At 40.3% G+C, this 18416-nt stretch overlaps 2 protein-coding genes across 11 annotated transcripts in view; both read right to left on the bottom strand.

Annotated features, from left to right (window-relative positions):
• Positions 1-425: 425 nt before the first annotated feature.
• MRPS10 (mitochondrial ribosomal protein S10) lies at positions 426-7341 on the bottom strand. Its single transcript, XM_039698048.1, has 7 exons — positions 7141-7341; positions 4049-4107; positions 3876-3948; positions 2694-2833; positions 2113-2221; positions 894-983; positions 426-624 (listed from the first exon to the last, which is right to left on the bottom strand). Exons 1-7 carry the CDS (start codon positions 7174-7176, stop codon positions 538-540), a joined length of 594 nt encoding a protein of 197 aa, XP_039553982.1. The 5' UTR covers positions 7177-7341; the 3' UTR covers positions 426-537.
• A 545-nt stretch (positions 7342-7886) lies between these two features.
• Positions 7887-18416, bottom strand: part of TRERF1 (transcriptional regulating factor 1) — a 101814-nt gene continuing 91284 nt past the window's right edge. For all 10 annotated transcript variants that reach the window (XM_039697984.1, XM_039697988.1, XM_039697983.1 and 7 more), the window contains 5 exons: positions 14426-14514; positions 13479-13592; positions 12291-12479; positions 11662-11870; positions 7887-11029 (listed from right to left, as the gene is read on the bottom strand). In XM_039697984.1, coding sequence (XP_039553918.1) covers positions 10708-11029; positions 11662-11870; positions 12291-12479; positions 13479-13592; positions 14426-14514 — 923 coding nt within the window. In that variant the 3' untranslated portion in view covers positions 7887-10707. The remainder of the gene's footprint in view (positions 11030-11661; positions 11871-12290; positions 12480-13478; positions 13593-14425; positions 14515-18416) is intronic.

Below are 18416 nucleotides of genomic sequence, written 5' to 3'. Positions count from 1 at the left end.
AAGCAATGGTAGGAGTGGTGCTGTTGCCACTTGCCAAGAAATGTGGCAGGAAGCAAAAATGGAGAAATGTGGTATAAGTAGGAGAAAAGAAGATGGGAAATATTTTATCCAACAAACTAGTTTATCCAAAATTGATAAATTGATACCAGTCTGGCATCCATATTATTAAACATGACACAAACATGGATTTGCAAGAATTTCAATTCAGAAGCCATCTAGTATCAAAAGGAGATGGTGAATTTATATTTATGTATATATACACACACTTTTACATATATAAGTAAAAATAAACTTTACCTTTCTACAAACTTATTATAAAGTACCACAGTCACTGATCACAGAACACAGTAAAATGTCTTCTCTTTACAGCAGTTCAGTCTACGTGTGCTGGAGTTATGAGCAAAAATAACTTGATGAAACAAGAGTTTATATAATTTCTTTATAAGAGAACCTTTATTTAACAACGGACTGTCTCAGTAAATGAGGTTGACAGGAGCAATGAACTTCAGTACTAATGGAGCCAAGTACCTGGTCTGTTCATGACTTTACTTCAGTTTCTTCTACTTGAGGTAATGTATCCCAAACAGGTTTCTGAATGTGTTCTGGTATTTTCTCTATCTTAGTCTAAAAGGAAAGAAAAACAATCACTTACTGTACCAGCCAGCTACCATCTAACTACTTTGCTTTATTTGTACTGGTTTGAGACATGAATCAGATTTAAAATGCCACCTAGTGGCACTTCCAAGCAATACAGCCTCTTTACCATGCAATATTTTGGAAAATCTTCCTGTCAAACTACACCCATTTTCTCTGCTGACTTTCTAAAGGCTTCAGTAGTTACTGGTACTTGCATCAGGACTCATAATAGTTAATAATGTGGGGTGGAAACTGACCTTTTTCACTTCCATGGCAACCCCTTCAGGTAAGTTTCGTTGCACATACTCCAAGTAAACTGCAGCAGTACTGCTTGTTAGGTACTTTAACTAAAACAGAAAGATTTTTTTTTTAATGAACTACTATTAATAATACTTCAAACATCATTTTAAAAAATTGCCCTGGCTTCTTCAGCCCTTGCTATGGGGACCAAGCATCTTAAAGAAAGCCAACTTCCATAACATTCTGAACAGAAGCAGTTCATCTGTACTCAACTCTCATGCAAGTGTAAAGTAGTTACTTCACTCTACAGAACTGCACGTGCTGCCAGGGAGCACATGCACTGATTATGATGGAAGTGATGGATCTTAACACTGCAGGTATCAGATGAAATTAATTATAGATTATACAAGAATCACCAGCTTTTCTGTACTCCCAAAGTTCAAGCCTGTTATAAATCTTGCAACTCCGGAGTTCCACTGAAACACTGATTTATTTTTTTTTTATTTCTCCTGGTTCCACTGAATTACTGATCCTTTAAGTTTTCCTGGAAGGCAAAAATAGGGCTTATGGTCTGCAGGCAGCCACTCGTGCTGCACTCATGTCAGGGAACTTTAAAGTCCTATTTTGCTAAGCACGGTGCAAATATACAGTAAGACACCCAGGAGCCCCAAAATGCTGGAAGTAAACCTTTCTTCTAAGAAAGTCAACCACAGCTGCATTCTAAACCATTCAGATGTCTGTGTCATCAGCCACAGAGTTGGTGGTTTTTCTATGCTTCCTTTCTTCTATTTCCTACATGCAGTTTTAGTTTGCCACATGATGCTGCACAGGACAAAAGTATGTCTGCTCAAAAACATCAGACCAATTCACAGAGAACAGAACCCTTAGTGACTGACAATGCCAATGATTTAGCTGCATCTTCCTCCCTTCCTGAGAAAACTCTCATCCCAATGAGTTTTGGAAACCAAGAGCATATAACACACATCAATACTACCTTACTTTCTGTAGCCACTTTTTCATCTCTTAAGATGATGGTAAAAATAAAAAACTTTTTGGTCCAAAAATGATGTAGGCTGTGCATTCAGAATAATTCACGTTGCATTTTATGTAACTAGGTCAGCTGTTTTCCAATATTCTCCTGCATTCTCCTCCCCAAAACACTTTCATTTGTGCATTAGCGTGTAGTAATATCTTTGAACTGTGCACCTAGAACAATTTAGTTTCCTTCTTTCTTACCTCTAAACACAGGTAATGTGTTCTCATTTCATACTGAACTCTGTGCTTCTTGTAAATGTGTACAGATTTGAGAAGTGTAAATCGCTCTATCGTCTTTGGGGGTTTATCTCTGAGCAAAGAAGAAAAAAATGTTCATGTTATATAAAGGATGATAATAAAAGTTTATCTGAAAGATTATGCTGAAATCTCTGTTCTTATTTGACATTTAGAAGACCTACAAGGAACTGTCAAACACTGGTACAGTTTGTTATTAACTCACACAGGCATGGTTAACACTCGGGTATTAACCAGCACTGGGTCAGGGAAGCTACAGCACTGACAGCTGTACTGAAAACAGTCAGTATCCTTCCTGAAGATAAAAAGCACTTCCACCATGGCAGTGCTGAGTGCAGATCTGCTGCTGCTTTCTCATCACTGTCCTGCCATCAAAGAAGTGTTAGGTCTGTAATCTGAGAAAAAAAAAAGTCAGATTACAGCCATTTCTTATAAAAAGAAAAAAAATACTTCTCCACAGAGGACCTAAATTACAGTACATAACAGAAGCATCTCACTCCATATCACTCTACAGATCAGTTACTTACACTTTTTCAACAGAGATGCCAAGTTCTTTAGCTGCAAGCACTGCAAAATATTCATAGCTGTCCAACACAGCTTTATCGTGGCCTTTAACTAAAATGGACAATCTCTTGTACAGTGTTTCTGGCTCATCTGAAATAGACACCTGCATTTTTGAAGAAAGGACAAGAGTTACCACACCATGTTCTCCTTAATTAATGCATGCACTGCGTATTTCCTTTGCCTGTATGCCCCATTTGTAAAAGAAAAAAAACACCCCACAAACCTGTTAAGCTGCTTATTTTATCTAACAGAGTCTGCCTGTATTACTTTGACTGACAGGTCTCACTCTATGAGGGAAGACAAAGTGTGAAGAGATAGCTAACTTCTGAACATTTAGGTAAAATTTCTTCATCCAAAAAAGGAATGCCAGATCCTTATATCTCTAAGGAGAATGACACTAGCAACAGCAATAACAAAACTCATTGTTGAAGCAAGTCTGGAGCACAATTTGTATTTTATAGAGCAGTGGCAAACAGAGTTTGCTTGAGTATAGAAATAAAACAGACCATTATGGACAGCAACCAGAATTCTCACTTTACTAAGCTCCAAGACTTCTTTAAATACAGTAGTCTTCCCCAGGTGTATTATCCTTCATGTTTGTACAAGTGCAAGTTTATGACTTTCAGCTAGGGCTTCAATTTCTGATGGTCTGGGCTCACTGATCAACTGGAAGAGCCTTAAAGAGTGCAGAAGTGCTGATTTTCCCAGAGGTTCACTCCTAGGCAGTTTGGCACACTAAATCCAGCATGTACCAGCCACAGCAGGAAGGCTGGAGCAGCACTGTAGATCTAATACTGCCTGTCAGATGTTTCTGATGCCCTTGTCAAAAGGCTGCAGGCATTGAACTGAATATGGCCAAAAAGCTGGTATTTCATGTATTTCATAGAGTTGTAACTCTATGAAACAGAAAAGGGAGAAAGTTACTGAGAAGGAACTGCGAGCTACAGAAATCTTGTTGGGAAAAAAAAACCCCACACCAAAACAGAAGATCTCAAATACCAATCTAAATTATTTCTTTCTCTATGATAAATTTGCCATCACTATGACAGACCTTCAAAAAGCTGCAAGAAAATAATTCAAGTTTTTCTAGATGTCATTTTTATTACTAAGAAAATTTATAAAATACTGTGTTAGAGAACACTCACCAAAGGATTAGTCTTAGGCTCCTGTGTATCACCATGGGATCCAACCAGCCGTGCTCCTGTCAAGGTGGAGCTCCTAGAAATGGGAAAAGCATAAAAGAACTTGTTAAAGTTGGATTTTATTTTTTCAGGGACTATGGAGGAGCAGTGGAAGGAGGAGGGGCTGTTACACTTACGGAAGAAAATACTGCTTTTGCATAATTCTGCTTGCATAACTGACAGGAAAAGCTGATCCCTGTATAAAACAGATAAGATATTTTATGGTGATTTTCCCCAAACCAGAAAACAGCCAGTCAATACAGCTGTATTAAAGATTACTTTTTTGCACACCAAAGCACAGCACATTCCTAGGCACTGATTTGACAAACTACGAAGTTTGCTCCATTGGAAAACACAGGACAACAGGAGCATGGAAATGTATTTCAGTATACAATAGCACCTAAAAAAAGAAGCACGTTAAGGACACAGCAACAGTATGCACTTACTACTGGGGGACCTGAAGAGCAATCACAAGCATATTTTTAACAGAAAAATGTATTTTTGTGGCATCAGATGCTATTTCTGTACACAATAATATTTTATCTTTAGTTTTACTATCATGGTACAACATATATAAGTTTTGTCAAGTGACAAGCACAAGTAGGACTTTACAAAGCAATTCAAAGCAGTATCATATAAATGCAAAAATTTAGTCTCTGAATTTAACTGGAAATTTACTGATTTTTAAAGAAAAAAGTTCCTTGTGATTTTGAACACTTGTTGTTTTGAAGAGAACATTTAAATAGAAATACTTCTTTCAAGCCAATGAACCATGTTTAAAAGATAACATGATTTTCTGTGTTAGAAAAGAAATATAGTTGTTAATCATGCAACATTACTATCTTTCATACTAGAATAACTGTTCCCTTCTGAACATTTTGTGGCTTCTAGCTTCCTTCCACTAATTCTTAATTTGGCAAAGTTACAGACTACTTGGGGGAGAAGGAACTCTTGCTTAACAGAACCTCGGGGCTGCAGCAAAATGCTGAAGCCAAATTAGTTACATATCTTGCCCCGTGATGCTCCTTTCCAACATGTGCTGGAGTCACAGCTTTAAAAGAGAAGACAGATACTCCACCCAAGAGTTATACAGGTGACTGTCTAATCAAACCATCAGAAAACAGCCAGACTTCACACTCCTTCAGGTAATCTTGCTGTAGCTGCCCGTGGATATGAATAACTGACTGTGTGATGCTACCAGGCTCCGAACCTTTTCCAGTATGCATCACACATTCATTATACATCAGCAGTGAGCACAACTGCTTTCTGAAGTAATTGTGCCTCAGTCACAATTTATCCACAACTGCTGCTTCCCATAAAGAAGATGCCTGCAGGAAGAGGCAGGGGAGATTTCTGTTTACAAAGCTGACTATGGTACAAATGCCTCCCCCTAAGCAATCCTTTCAAACCCAGATCTTCACAGAGGCACTACTGTCACATTCTTTAAGCACAGAACAAAAAAGGCAATTTTAGCAGCACTGAATACTTGTCACTGTAGTTGGTAATCATTCAGAAGGTTTCAAAGTTTATGCTGGTAACTACCTGAGCCTCAGTAGCTAAAAGTAGTGAAATGCAGCTAGTAATTGTCTAATGACATCTAATAAAATAGAGGACAAGAGCACATAGTGACAGGACAAGGGGGAATGGCTTCAAACTGAAAGAGGGTAGGGGTAGATTAGAGATTAGAAAACAATTCTTGACTGGGAGCGTAGTGAGGCACTGGAACAGGCTGCTCAGAGAAACTGAGGATGCCCCATCCCTGGGAGTGTTCAAGGCCAGGATGGATGGAGCTCTGAGCAACCTGGTCTAGCAGAAGGTGTCCCTGCACACGGCAGGGGGATGGAAATAGATGGTCATTAAGGTCCCTTCCAATGCAGGCCTACGATTCTATGGTAAAATTATCTTGACATTAGCACCTCAAGTCTGTCTTCCTGAAGCCAGAATGCTGCCTCCCTTCCATTCAATGCCAGTATGAAGTACAGTTACAATCACCTAGCACCACTTCTGAAGCAGACAGCTCATGAGCATAAAAGACTGTTCAGTGCAGGGCTTAAGCTGTTTGTGCAAGTATATGACACAGAATCTGACCCCAGATGACAAATGTAAGGCTATTAACTGTAATCATAACTGAATTTCTTACCTGTTTGGGGTTTTTTAATGCATGTGCATATGCAGTCTATGCTATGTATTCTTTTACTTGTAACTACTTGACTTGGTAATAAGGACTTATTTGCATGCAAAGATAAATGCACTCATAGTGTATTGTGCTATGTGGTTTTAGGTACAAAAATTTCAGTCTTAATGCAATAAAAATGAATAAAACAAAACCCAATTAAGCAGTAGAGTCCTATCCCACACACTAAGGTCTGCAGCCTTTCCAATATTCTATGACTGTGCATGTTGTTCCTACATGCCATCTCCCTTTGTTACTAATTAAGGAGATCTGCATCAAAAGTTTTTGTAACATTAAATTAAAGGTGTTCTATGCAAATTTTGACAAAAGGTTACACTGAATACCTCAAGTGGTAGATATGACATCCAGTGGGCAGGAATTCATAAACAGCTTCACTGTCTGATTTAATGATGTGCTCTTGCTAATGGCCATCATAGAAGGTGGAAATGACACTCAAAGACTGCAATATAACAGAACCAAGACTTCGCACAAAACATAATTACCCCTCTCCTAGTGCAAAACAGGCTTAATTTTGTTTGGTTGAGGGCCTCTGAAGTGTGAGGGGGAGACAGACGCCTGAAAGGCAAATCCAGAACACACTACACAGACAGAAGAGAGTTTAGGGCTTCAGAAAATCCAATTTTCTCAATTTGAGAGAAAACAATCACTGTTTTTAAGTCCAAACTAGTAAACATCGTCAGTGCACTACACTTTCCCATAATTTTACATCGTAACTTCCAAGCTTTGAAACTTTTTAGACTATAAACTCGCCTAGCACACGGCCTCCAAATCCAAGTCACCTATTCTTCACTATCCCTTCCACCCGGACTAAGTGCGGGAAAACCACAGAACTGCAGCGAAGAGCTCTGAGGACCCGCCAGGCAATGATGGCGTGCAGAGACACCGTCCCACGCTGCACAGCCCCAGCCCTCCCGGAGCCCGAAGGACAGCATTTGCCACGTCCTCTTTTCCCACTCCCCTCAGGAATGAAGACGCCGAGGAAAAAGACGAGGAGGAGGACGAGGCACGCGTCCCCTCTCCCGCCGCACACCGCACCTGACAGAGCCGCCGCCACAGCCACCCCGCCGCCATGTTGGCTCCGCCCCTGCGCGCCCTGCACCGCCCGGAAGGAGAAGAGCGGCCGCGTCCCGCACCGCCTTCCCCGCACCGCCTTCCCCCGCTGCGGCGGCTCTGCCCGCGGGCAGCGCTCGGGGGTGCGCAGGCGAGCCGGGAGCTCCCACGGCGCCGAAGGAGCCCTACGAGCCCCCAGCTCGGCTCCCCACCCCGGCTGCCGCCTCCCCGGAGCGCCGCCTCAGGGCAGCACCTCCGAGCTGCGGCTCCCCCTCAGCCGCCTCCCGCCAAGGACGGCTGCCGGCCCCCTCAGGCGCTCCCCGTCCTGGTCTCTAGGAATCCTTGAAAAAAAACAAAACTAAACCAATTACACGAAGCCAAGTTTTCAACCTTCTCCCCGCTCGTAAAAATATTTTTTAAAGGGATACAAGCCCGTTAGAGGAAAACCCACTCGACTGTATTTACCGATATATAAAAATGACTGGCAATGGCACATAAACCCTTTTTTTTTATACATACAAATTGCGGTTAATAATACAACACAGCTTCTGATCGGTACCAAATCTTTACAGGGGTGGGGAAATAAATAAGTGCTAATTTATGCCACTAAACCATCCTTAAATAGACACAATCAGGTAGGCAGTGTAGAGTGAGATTAACCTGAAATTAAGCTGTGTGCAAGTCAAATGCTAACAACGGGAACCTGAAACCAGCATAGATCACAAGCTCTATCAAATGTATATATATTTTTTATTTTGTTACTTCCTCTGCCACCTAAAATTACAGTCTGCTTTTTACACTAAAACGCCTAAAATATTTACACAACCATCTTCTAATAAAATAACAGTTAAATATTGAAAATAAGATTTTTCTCATAAAATATGTTTTCTGTATGTACACGTTTTATCAAAGAGGACTAGCTCCAATATTGAATAGTTTTCCATCATCAACCATCAGCAAGAAAAAAGTTTTCTGAAACAAAACTATGTTCAACTCATGTACAAATAGGCAGAACAGCACATTTAACATCAGCCAATGCAACACTTAATGATGAAGTCAAATGTTTGAGGCCTAAAGAATGTACTGCTTAGGAAATGTGCATTTCTTTTTTCTCCTTTATGAATAACTTCTTTGGTTATCATTGTTCTATTCTTGGCTGTACAATAAAACAGCACCCAATTAAAGTTACTTAACCAGGCATATGTATGTGTATATATATATTTATAGATACTAAGCTTAGCACAGGTCCTGTGCAACTGTTACTAAAAAGAAGTGTCACTGTAGATTCTTTAATACAGAGCTGCTCTTCAGAATCAAGCCCCTAAATTTCTACTGTATTTCACTCAGTTCTTCAAGCAGAACTCTGATTTCAATCATCATTTTGCTTAAACAGTTTTTAACCACCAGGAGCCTGAAAACCTGCCCATTTTCTAGTGTAGAGCCTTTCTTACACAGATCCTTAAAGGTTCAAAATTATACAAGCTAGGGAAAGGAAGAACAGACTCTGCTGGGCTGTTTCTAACAGAGACTACTGAAAGCCAGCACGTTTTAATGCTCACAAAAGCCTCCACTTGGCAAACCATGAAGACATGCAGTATCTATGAGATCTTTTGTCAGTGGGTTTTGCTGGTACTACACAGCTGAGCACCCAGTCTGCTGAACCTGGGTTTCATATGGCCCCTGTAAAAGTAAAATGTCACAGCATGGACTGGAACTGCTGGGGGAACGTGCCGAGTGGCAGGTTGGGAAAGACTCCTGCTGTCTGATCTCCTGAGGCTCAAGGGTACAATGACTGAGAGCATCACCTCTCATGTGACAGGACTGAAATTCCACCCACTGGTCAAACCCTACAGCAAAAACCCCTGGAAAACCTCCTGAACACTAAAACAATCACACACACAGGAACTTCACTAACCAGAAACTGAGAAGTTATTTCCATTCTCCTGAAGGGCTGTTCTTTAACATCAGAACATTGAAACTTAAGCAGAAACTTGAGGTCATTTGGCTTCACATACTTGGCTTTGACAGAGAAGGCACCTCTGTCAGTGGGTCCCACTGGTTCTGAACTTGTGTGGTCCAGTAACTCCTATAAAAGTGCTGTGATTTAGCCTCCTTTTGCATAGTTAAACAAGGATAACAAGTAGAAAATAAGACCCACCATCCCTCAGATTCTGGTGAAGATATTAGGAATATGGCAAAAAGAACCCGATAAAATAAAACCCAACCCATAAAAGAAACCCCAAACAAACCTGAAGCCTGGAAGATGTGAATAAGTCTTATAAAGTATTTTATAAAGTTAACAATACTCCTCTCTACTGTGCAAAATTCACAAGAAAATCAGTGCTGCTGCCTGTGAGAGCTCTGCAATCAGCATTCGTATTCTGTAATTAAAGATCCACTCAAACTAACTCCATTTCTTCCTTGTTTTATTCTGCAATGTACAATTCTTTCATATCCTGTTTAATCAGAGAACCAAATCTAAATTTATATAAATTGTGTCAGGTGTCCAGCATGTAGATCTGAACCTAAGGGAAGAGAAATGGTCATTAAACAGCAACATCAACTCACCTCTGCAGCATGTTTGTAGTAATAAACAAGGACTGAATTTGATGTAATGAAGAGGACTGAAAATGGCACAAGAATAACACATTATACCTAGGTCCTGAAAGCATATCAGTCTCTTCTCCAATGGCAAGAATGCTTCCCTGTGTTTGCCTGGTGAGAGAGCAAGAAGCATTGCTTGAGCACACATTCCCCTAAAACCACAGAGATGGCTATTCCACAGTGTGATTTATTGTCACAGGACAATATTTCCAGTGCAATCTGATTACCAAGGCAGTGTTCCTGATTCAGTGTCCCCATCAGAGGACGTAAACCATAGAACAATAATTTTCTTTCTTCAATCCTGGAAATTAGGTAATTTTAAAATCAGCAGATCAAAACCTTGCTAAAATGGAATGTCTAAATTGTCCTGTGTAACCAAGACAGAACTGAAAATGAACTGCGTATTACTAACTCTTTCACAGTTAAACCAGATTTTTTTTCCCCTCCATCTCGCTTAAAATGGCAGCACAAAGACAAATAATATGATCATATCTTTAAGAGAGATGACATTTACTCTCTAGAAGATGCTGGAAATGATCCCATATAGACAAAAAAAAAAGTTTCATCACAAGTGTGTGAAATTTATTCTTGTAATTGGGGTAAAATGAAAATTGGAAGAGTTAAAGACTAAAGTTTCTACCAGAACCATCTGGTAGGAACTGATAGCAGAACCATAAACTTCTGTAATTAGTGGCCTTGGAAGTTATCAGCAAAAAGAGCTCAGATAAAAACACTTTATAAGAATATTTGTACCAATTATTTATTTCTTCCCCTAAAACACAAATTAATAAAAAAAAAGAGAAAAAGCAGATTTTTTTTCTAGACCTGGATAAAAGAATTATAATTTTCAACAGGTAGTTTACAATCAGTGGGAATAAACAAGCAGTCCAGGTTTCCTGATTGATCCATTCAGGGTGTGCTCAGTAGCCGTCCATCAAACAACTTTATTTACAACTCAGCATCATCCTGCAGTAGATCTGGATCTTCATCATCCAGTAAGAGGTCAGCATCCATGACTTCATTCTCTTCCATGACATCACCCAGATCCGGAACAACATCATCATCAATGTCACCAACACTTTCAACATGTTTAACCAAGCTCATGTGATCCAGGGGGATCAAACTATGCCCAGCATGCCCAGTAGTTCTTGCAATAGTGGCTGCCATTTCTGCTGCTACAGCAGCTTTCTGAGCCTTCTGCCTTTGCTGTTCTTCTTGTTGTCTGTGACTCTTCATATGAGCATTGCGGCTTTTGATTTTGAAAAAGACCCTAAATTTTAAGGAAAAAAAATATCAGATTAAAATGCACTGCTTTTGATGAAATGAGCCAAAAAAGACTCAACAACTTATCAGTACATTTGCTTCCTTGTCCTGAAATAGAAGTCAGTGAAGTCTGCAATGCCATGGTGTGAATTTCAGGGACATATTACTAGATTTATACATCCTCACGGTATCAAAATGGCCTACTCTGATTTTGCCAGAGGTAGTTTGTAGCTCCCACACCTGCTTCAGTATCTATGCACATCCTAATTTTCCCTCTATCAGTTTCACAACCATTTTGCACAATGGGGAGAAAGTGAAGGATTACCACGATGGACAAACTCAAGCAGAGAAACACAGAAAAAGTTGCCCACTGTCACATTCAAGTCAGTGATGAAGCAAGAAGTTAAAATGTCAGATGTAGAAATTCTAGTAGGTAAGTGGAAAATAGGAATAAACACTGCAGGGGCATTCAAAATGTCATGCAAACCTATCTGTGACAGTTTTAGTAAGAGAACATATAATCTAGGGGGAAAACTTCTTCCAAGACAATCAGAGCAAAAACAAAGTTTGTTCACAGCACTGCTGATCTGGAATCTAAACAGGCAAAGGCGATGCTGTCCTGCAGAAAGTCACACTTACCTGCCACACTCCTTGCAAGGAAAAATTGTTGTTGGGTCGGTCTCGCCGCTTGTTGTGCTGTGGGCAGGTGAGCTCTTGATGGAGCAGTATCCGCTCTGCGTACCAGATTTCTGCTTGGTGCCAGGAATGGTGCAGCGTGGTTTCGTCACCTGGTTGGTACCTCCGTGAATGCGAGCGTGGCCATTCAGTGCTTGTCGGGAACTGAACACCTGGCAGGGAACGGGGTGGAGGGGAGGGGGAAAAAAAACCCCAAGAAATCACAAGGAAACCCTGGAACTGCAGAAAGTAGGGTGCTGAATGCGTATCACAACAGAACAAGTGTACATGTCAACATGCACCATCTACTCTCTCAAAGGGTGCTTGCTTTCAGCAATATCCCACTGCAATCGAAGACAGTCACAATAAAACAAAGCAGTGAGCTATCCTATTATTAAAGTTGAGTAACCTAATTGGAGCTGTTGACATATAGTATTTCTAAACTGTACATCATCTCAGAATTCAGTTTTCTGTACGGATCAAACTGCTTCTGTTTCGTGGGGTGGGAATTAAAAGCAGTCAAAATCACAATTCACTAGTTTGCACACACCACCACCACCCTCTTCCCGTTTAAATATACCAAACGCACGTACAGCGCCACAGTTTGGCATTTCACAGATGAAGGAGGATGAAGACAGTGAAAGACCCTGAACAGCAGGTAGATCTATAGGTCCAACAAGAGAGATTGCTGGTGGGTCAGGTGACTTCTGCATTTCCCTTTCTTCCTTTCTGTCTTCTTCAATCTCCTCATCTTCCTCTAACACTTCCTCTTCTCCACTTGTCTAAAACAGACAGCACGTTTAAGGAACACTAGAAATATGGACAGCACTGCATAGTAGGACATACAGAGTTTTCTGGAACAGCCCGCTGTTTAGTCAAGTGTGCTTTTCAGCATCACTGTGTCTTCCCATCCTGAATGAACTTCTGGTCTTACTGGAGCTACCACCCTTTAATGGATAAGCTATAGCCCATAAAGCTTCCCTGCAGTGCTCAAGACAGCCTCCATGTGTATCATGGAGCTGTGGCTCCAAAGATCTGCAGATGCCAGGCACAGTGCTGTCCTCCTGCCATCAGAAAGGCCATGTATGCTCTACTTGTAGTCAAAAACCTCAAAAAAAACCTCCCCAAAATGACCAACGAAATGAATGAACTTCTGGTCTTACTGGAGCTACCACCCTTTAATGGATAAGCTATAGCCCATAAAGCTTCCCTGCAGTGCTCAAGACAGCCTCCATGTGTATCATGGAGCTGTGGCTCCAAAGATCTGCAGATGCCAGGCACAGTGCTGTCCTCCTGCCATCAAAAAGGCCATGTACGCTCTACTTGTAGTCAAGTTACTTTAACAAAAACCCCAAAACGACCAACTAAGAAACCCCAACCCACAAAGCAACACATCCCAAGTGGTATTTGTACTGGAATGTTAGAGCAGCCTTTAGGAGCAGCCATGGGCACAAGCATAATTTAGAGAGGTTTCCCTGGACTACAGTTAGAACATTTGTACTGGAATGTTAGAGCAGCCTTTAGGAGCAGCCATGGGCACAAGCATAGAAACAGAGGTTTCCCTGGACTACAGTTAGATAACACACTTTTATCTGGTTGCAGGCCAGCCAAACAAATCTCGGGGTAGCTGAGGTCACAAAATATTCATACAGAACATAATTCAGAGTTATGGAATAATTTCTACTGAAAGATACCTATGTCACCTAATTCAACCTCCTCCTCAAAAAAGGACAAACAAAAATTATCAAGTGTTAAACTTTCTCACCTTCCTTTAGACTTACCAAGCATTCATCTCTTCTTTTCTCTAAGCGCGTTCTGTGTTTCCGTCCCAAACGCAAGATTTTCTTCCAGGTGTAGTAGTATTCCACACATTGTGCAACTGTCTTAGACTTAACCTGTAGTTAAGGAATTGCAGAAATAGTTCCATCTTAATTTTTTGCTTTCATTTAACACTGTTTTAATTTATACCAACAGGTAGGCTTTATTCCTCAAACATTCAAATGGAGAAAAAAAAGAAGGCAGTTTGACTACAACAGAAATACTCTTGTAGAATAATTATTTTTAGATTTTTTTTCAGTCAAATTTGCATTGACTTTTTCAACTTCAGAGGACTTCTCTGGGATTCTACAAACTCCAGACAGAAAATTACTCAGAATGTACTCTTGTAGCTCAGTTGTACAGTACTACTGAGAAATCTAGGAATTAAGACTTGACTCACGTAAATCCACATATTTTTCAACATTTGAGCTAAGAAGTAGGGTATCGTGCCCTGAGATTTATAACCTTGTCTTTTCTGCTTTGTGGCAGAACATGAAAAGTAAGCCCAAACATATTTTCTCTTTATTAAGAGGTTTCAACCCTTTCTGGCACCAGGCTCAATGCCAGCGACTCTGGTACCTTGTAACAAATTGCCAGAGAACACCAAGACCATAACAGAAAACTATACTTGTCCCACACATAAAATGCGGTGATTCAGATTCCAGATGTGAAAACTTTCAAATATAATAAGAAGAGGAACAACTTTTAATTATTTATAACTGGTTTTTACATGTCTCTAATGCACAGGTACAACCAATGAATGTACCACTCCTATCGGTGTTCTTGAAACCACTGCTGCCTCTATGCCTGCAACCAGCTGATCTGGCACTGGAGAGAAAATGAAGAGGAACAGCGTAGAGCAAAAGGGAAAAAAAACCTGCAGTAACTGACAGAACAGAAATAACCTTACCATCTTCTGTACAAATATGAAATCTTTGCTGTAGGTGGACAATGCCTCTTTGAACAGTCTTCTTTCTTGATGTGTCCATTTGTCAGAGCCTTAAAAAGAATGTGAAATCATTATGAACAATAAAAACTCACCACCCTCTATGTTGTGGCCATATCTGAAACGAGAACCAGGAAGTCTCAAGCACCTGTGAATGATGCTGCTACCCAAATACAAGCATGGCTGTACTGACTCAGACCTGAAGTCCATCTAACCAGTATTTGGTCTCCAGCAGTGGTGACAGGCAGTTGCCTAGGAAACAGTAAGATCAGGGCAAGCAAATACAAACACCTCTCCCTAATTTTTCCTAACCTCTGACCATGTTGGGCACAGGGGATTTCCTGAGTCTGTTGCAATTTGCTTATTTAGTAATTACCCTTGTAAATGCTGAGCCACTCTTCCTTTCAACCAATTAAACATCTCATATCCAAAACATCCTTTGCCAAGGAGTTTCACAGATCAGTGGACCCTCTGCATGAACAGCCACCTCCCTTTCTTTGTTTCCTGGCTCCCAGTAGCTTCACTGGATGACTCTTCATTCTTCAAGTGGAGGAGAAAGTGAAACCAACCTTGACCATCACCTCTGTGCTATACTGAATTGTGTGTCATTTCTGTCTCTCCCAAACCTTTGATCATTACTGCTATCCCACTCTGAACCTTTTCCAGTACTAAAACATTCCTATAAAGACAAGAGGACCAGAAAGCCACACAGAAGTCCACATAAAATCCAGGCTTTCACAGTGGCATCACCATGTTTTCTACCCTCTTAATGCCTGACTATTTTTTTAGCTGTTGTAAAATACAGTTGATACTTCCTTAGAACTAGCGTTACAATCCCAAACTTTTATTCTAATTGAGAAGTACCACAAAAGAACTCATACTTTCTGTGTAAGGACTTGTTTTGCATTGTTTATTCCCAAGTATGCCACTTTACATTTGATGACACAGAAGTTCATACATCCTTTTGTAAGATCCTTTTGCAAGATCCTTTTGCAGTTCTTCACTTGAATGGCCCGGGATAAGACATTTAAATCCTCTGTGGCAGAGGTCACAAGTAGGTAGACACTGTAGCAATGTGCAATATGCACAAAGTGTTTTTTATCATTTAATGGAAGCTATATATAAAACTTCTGAATATTGTTATTCTGTGTTTGGTCCCCTGGCTTAACTGCCCATGAAAATGTGAAATCAACATTTAAATTGAACTGAATTTATGTTTTCTCAATATTAGGCAAACAGAAGGAACACTGGATTGCTCTGCTGCGTCAAAGCAATGTTCTGTTTGTTAGGAGTGGGCAGCATTACATACATTAAAGGAAGGATATGCAAGAAGTCATAAAGTGGATGCCTTTGAAATGACTTACACTACGAGAAGATTCTACTTCAGTCTGAGAATTTCTGAAACATCTAAAACTTTTATGAAAAGAAATCCCTAATATTCCTGTCAATGTCACTACTCTCCATAGAAATACTTGCCTCTGCACTGATTTCAATTAACTTGGGTCTTGGCACCAGACATGGTACTGAACTCTACAAGTTATTTTTGTCTTAAAAAATAGCAATATTATTAACTACAAATTTTTTGTTTTTTCAGCATCAGTTACCAGGCTTACAAGCTCATAGCAGGTATCTCACCACTCCTTTATATGATGAAAACTACAAAATTAACTTTTCTGCAACCTGTTTTCTGTAGGCTCTTCCAGTACTGGATATAAGCATACATTAGTTATTTCCACAGAGATTTACACTTAAAGCTCTCTTAAGCATCAGAGAAAGGCACTGGCTTCAAGCCATAAGTTTTACTTATTCTGTTATCACCCAGAGATCTTTCTGCTGACACAGTACCTTTCCATCTTTTCCCACCCTGAACCAGCAGCATTCCCTTCTTACACAAGCTGTCAGTCATGAGCCCTTCATTTGTGCAGGGGTAAATGCACTCATTCAGTCCAGGAGGCTACTCTATTATACCAAAATATAACTTTAAAAGCATGACAACATGGGAGAGATTTTCTTTTTTTCTAGTCGTTCTGCTCTCTTGCTTCTACCCCACCCTCTGAAAAAGACAACACAATAAAAATAATAACATAAAATCACTTCCATGAACTAATTTTGTTGTACACCTATGGAATATTTGGGCCTTGCATACTTTCCCCAATAGCTGTGGTATTAGCAGAGACCCTTATAAGATTATGCGGGTTAATTGGAAGTAACCTAATTAATAGAATAAATCCTGTGTAGGAAAAGAAACAGAAGAAAAGCTGTTTTTAACTCTGGTTGCTGGGAAACCACTTTTGCTCTTGTTAGCTTGAGGGAGATATAGAGAACGTGCATAGAGAGAGATCTGCAATGCAGCAAAAAGAATTTGGGGCTTTAGAATACAGTTCAAATTTTAAAGTTGGTCTTTATGTTTAGATATTTATTCTGCATTTTCTTTTACCTGCCAGACTGTTTTTGCACTGACATTAAACTGACATATTTAACCTCTGGTTGCTGGGAAACCACTTTTGCTCTTGTTAGCTTGAGGGAGATATAGAGAACGTGCATAGAGAGAGATCTGCAATGCAGCAAAAAGAATTTGGGGCTTTAGAATACAGTTCAAATTTTAAAGCTGGTCTTTATGTTTAGGTATTTATTCTGCATTTTGTTTTGCCTGCCATACTGACATTAAACTGACATATTTAACTGACATTAAATATCTTCTACTCATTTGTGTGCTTTGGGCCCAACTTGTGGGTTTCAAGGGGGCTACATGTACACCCAGGGAGCCCCATGGACAGGTAGCTGATATCCAACAACATGCTGGGTCTGACCCACAACCCTGTCACAGCACATACAAGAAGCTTCCAGACTGACTGAAGTGCCCTATGTCAGAGACTATCTCTCCTGCAGTTCTCACTGCAGAACTTCAGCCCTGAGAAACTCCACTGTTCAAAGGAGAACAATTCAAGTGTTTGCAACAGTGGCCCTCTTGTATCAGGTATGTGCTCCCTCTCTCTTCCTAAAACACCACCCTGACAGATGGCAAAGTGTTAGGACAGAGATTAGGGTGTTCTTCCAAGGAGCTCTGGGTCAGCATGTCCAGTTCTCCTGGCACACACCAGAAAATCCTCAAGTTTTACAAGGGGCTTCCTTCACAAGCCAACAAGTTTCAAAGGTGGGCTATTTGCCTGTACCCTCATTCAAAAGCAATGCTAAGGATGAGTTTGGGTATCTGTTGTTTGTGGTATTCTAACGAGCTAATTCTCATGAGTAAGTGGCATGCTTTGTTTCAATGTATTACACCTCTAAATGTGGTAAGCCTGAGAGCCATGATTTCTGAGTATGGAGCAGAAAACATGAAGTTACCCTAAACTGATGCCACTTGAAATCATATTAATGCTATTCATGGACTAGATTGTGAAAAATTCTCATATGCTTTGAGTGGCTGATTATCAATCAGAAAGAAACTGTTATTCAAGAGCTGCTGCAGAGTGCTAGAACAATGCTGTCAACATAAGTTGCAATCACATGTTGCATGAAAAAGCATTAGAAAGTAGTGCTTTGTCTTGTTATTTCATGGCACTTAGATCCAGACTGGTGTGATTTTCATGCTGTGATAAGCACAATCAAACTTTCTTTCCTGCTTAAGACACAGGGATTCAAAGGTGTCCACAGGTCTCAGTGCTAGTTACCAAGGATTAGCTTCATCTCATGCGAACGATCAAACAAAACAGTCTCTTGGGTCCTCCCTGAATCCCAATGAATTCTTTTTGAAACTACTGTGAAGTTGCTATAGTAAAGACTGTTCTTCCTCTGCCACACAGGCAGAAATTTCTTATCTGCTCTGTGAATTAAGATTGTTTACTGATGAGGAGGCTGTGGGATATCTCCTCATCTTCCTGCTCTCATGCCCTTGAACTGACCCACACAGATATGGTGTCATCTCTTCAGGCAAGAGACCCTGATCAAAGTTCCT

The sequence above is a fragment of the Passer montanus genome, unplaced genomic scaffold, assembly GCF_014805655.1.
Source record: "Passer montanus isolate IOZ18808 unplaced genomic scaffold, ASM1480565v1 scaffold12, whole genome shotgun sequence".
In the NCBI taxonomy this organism is placed as follows: domain Eukaryota; kingdom Metazoa; phylum Chordata; class Aves; order Passeriformes; family Passeridae; genus Passer; species Passer montanus.
The sequence above is the reverse complement of the archived record's forward strand: the minus strand, read 5'-3'. Positions and strand labels throughout refer to the sequence as shown.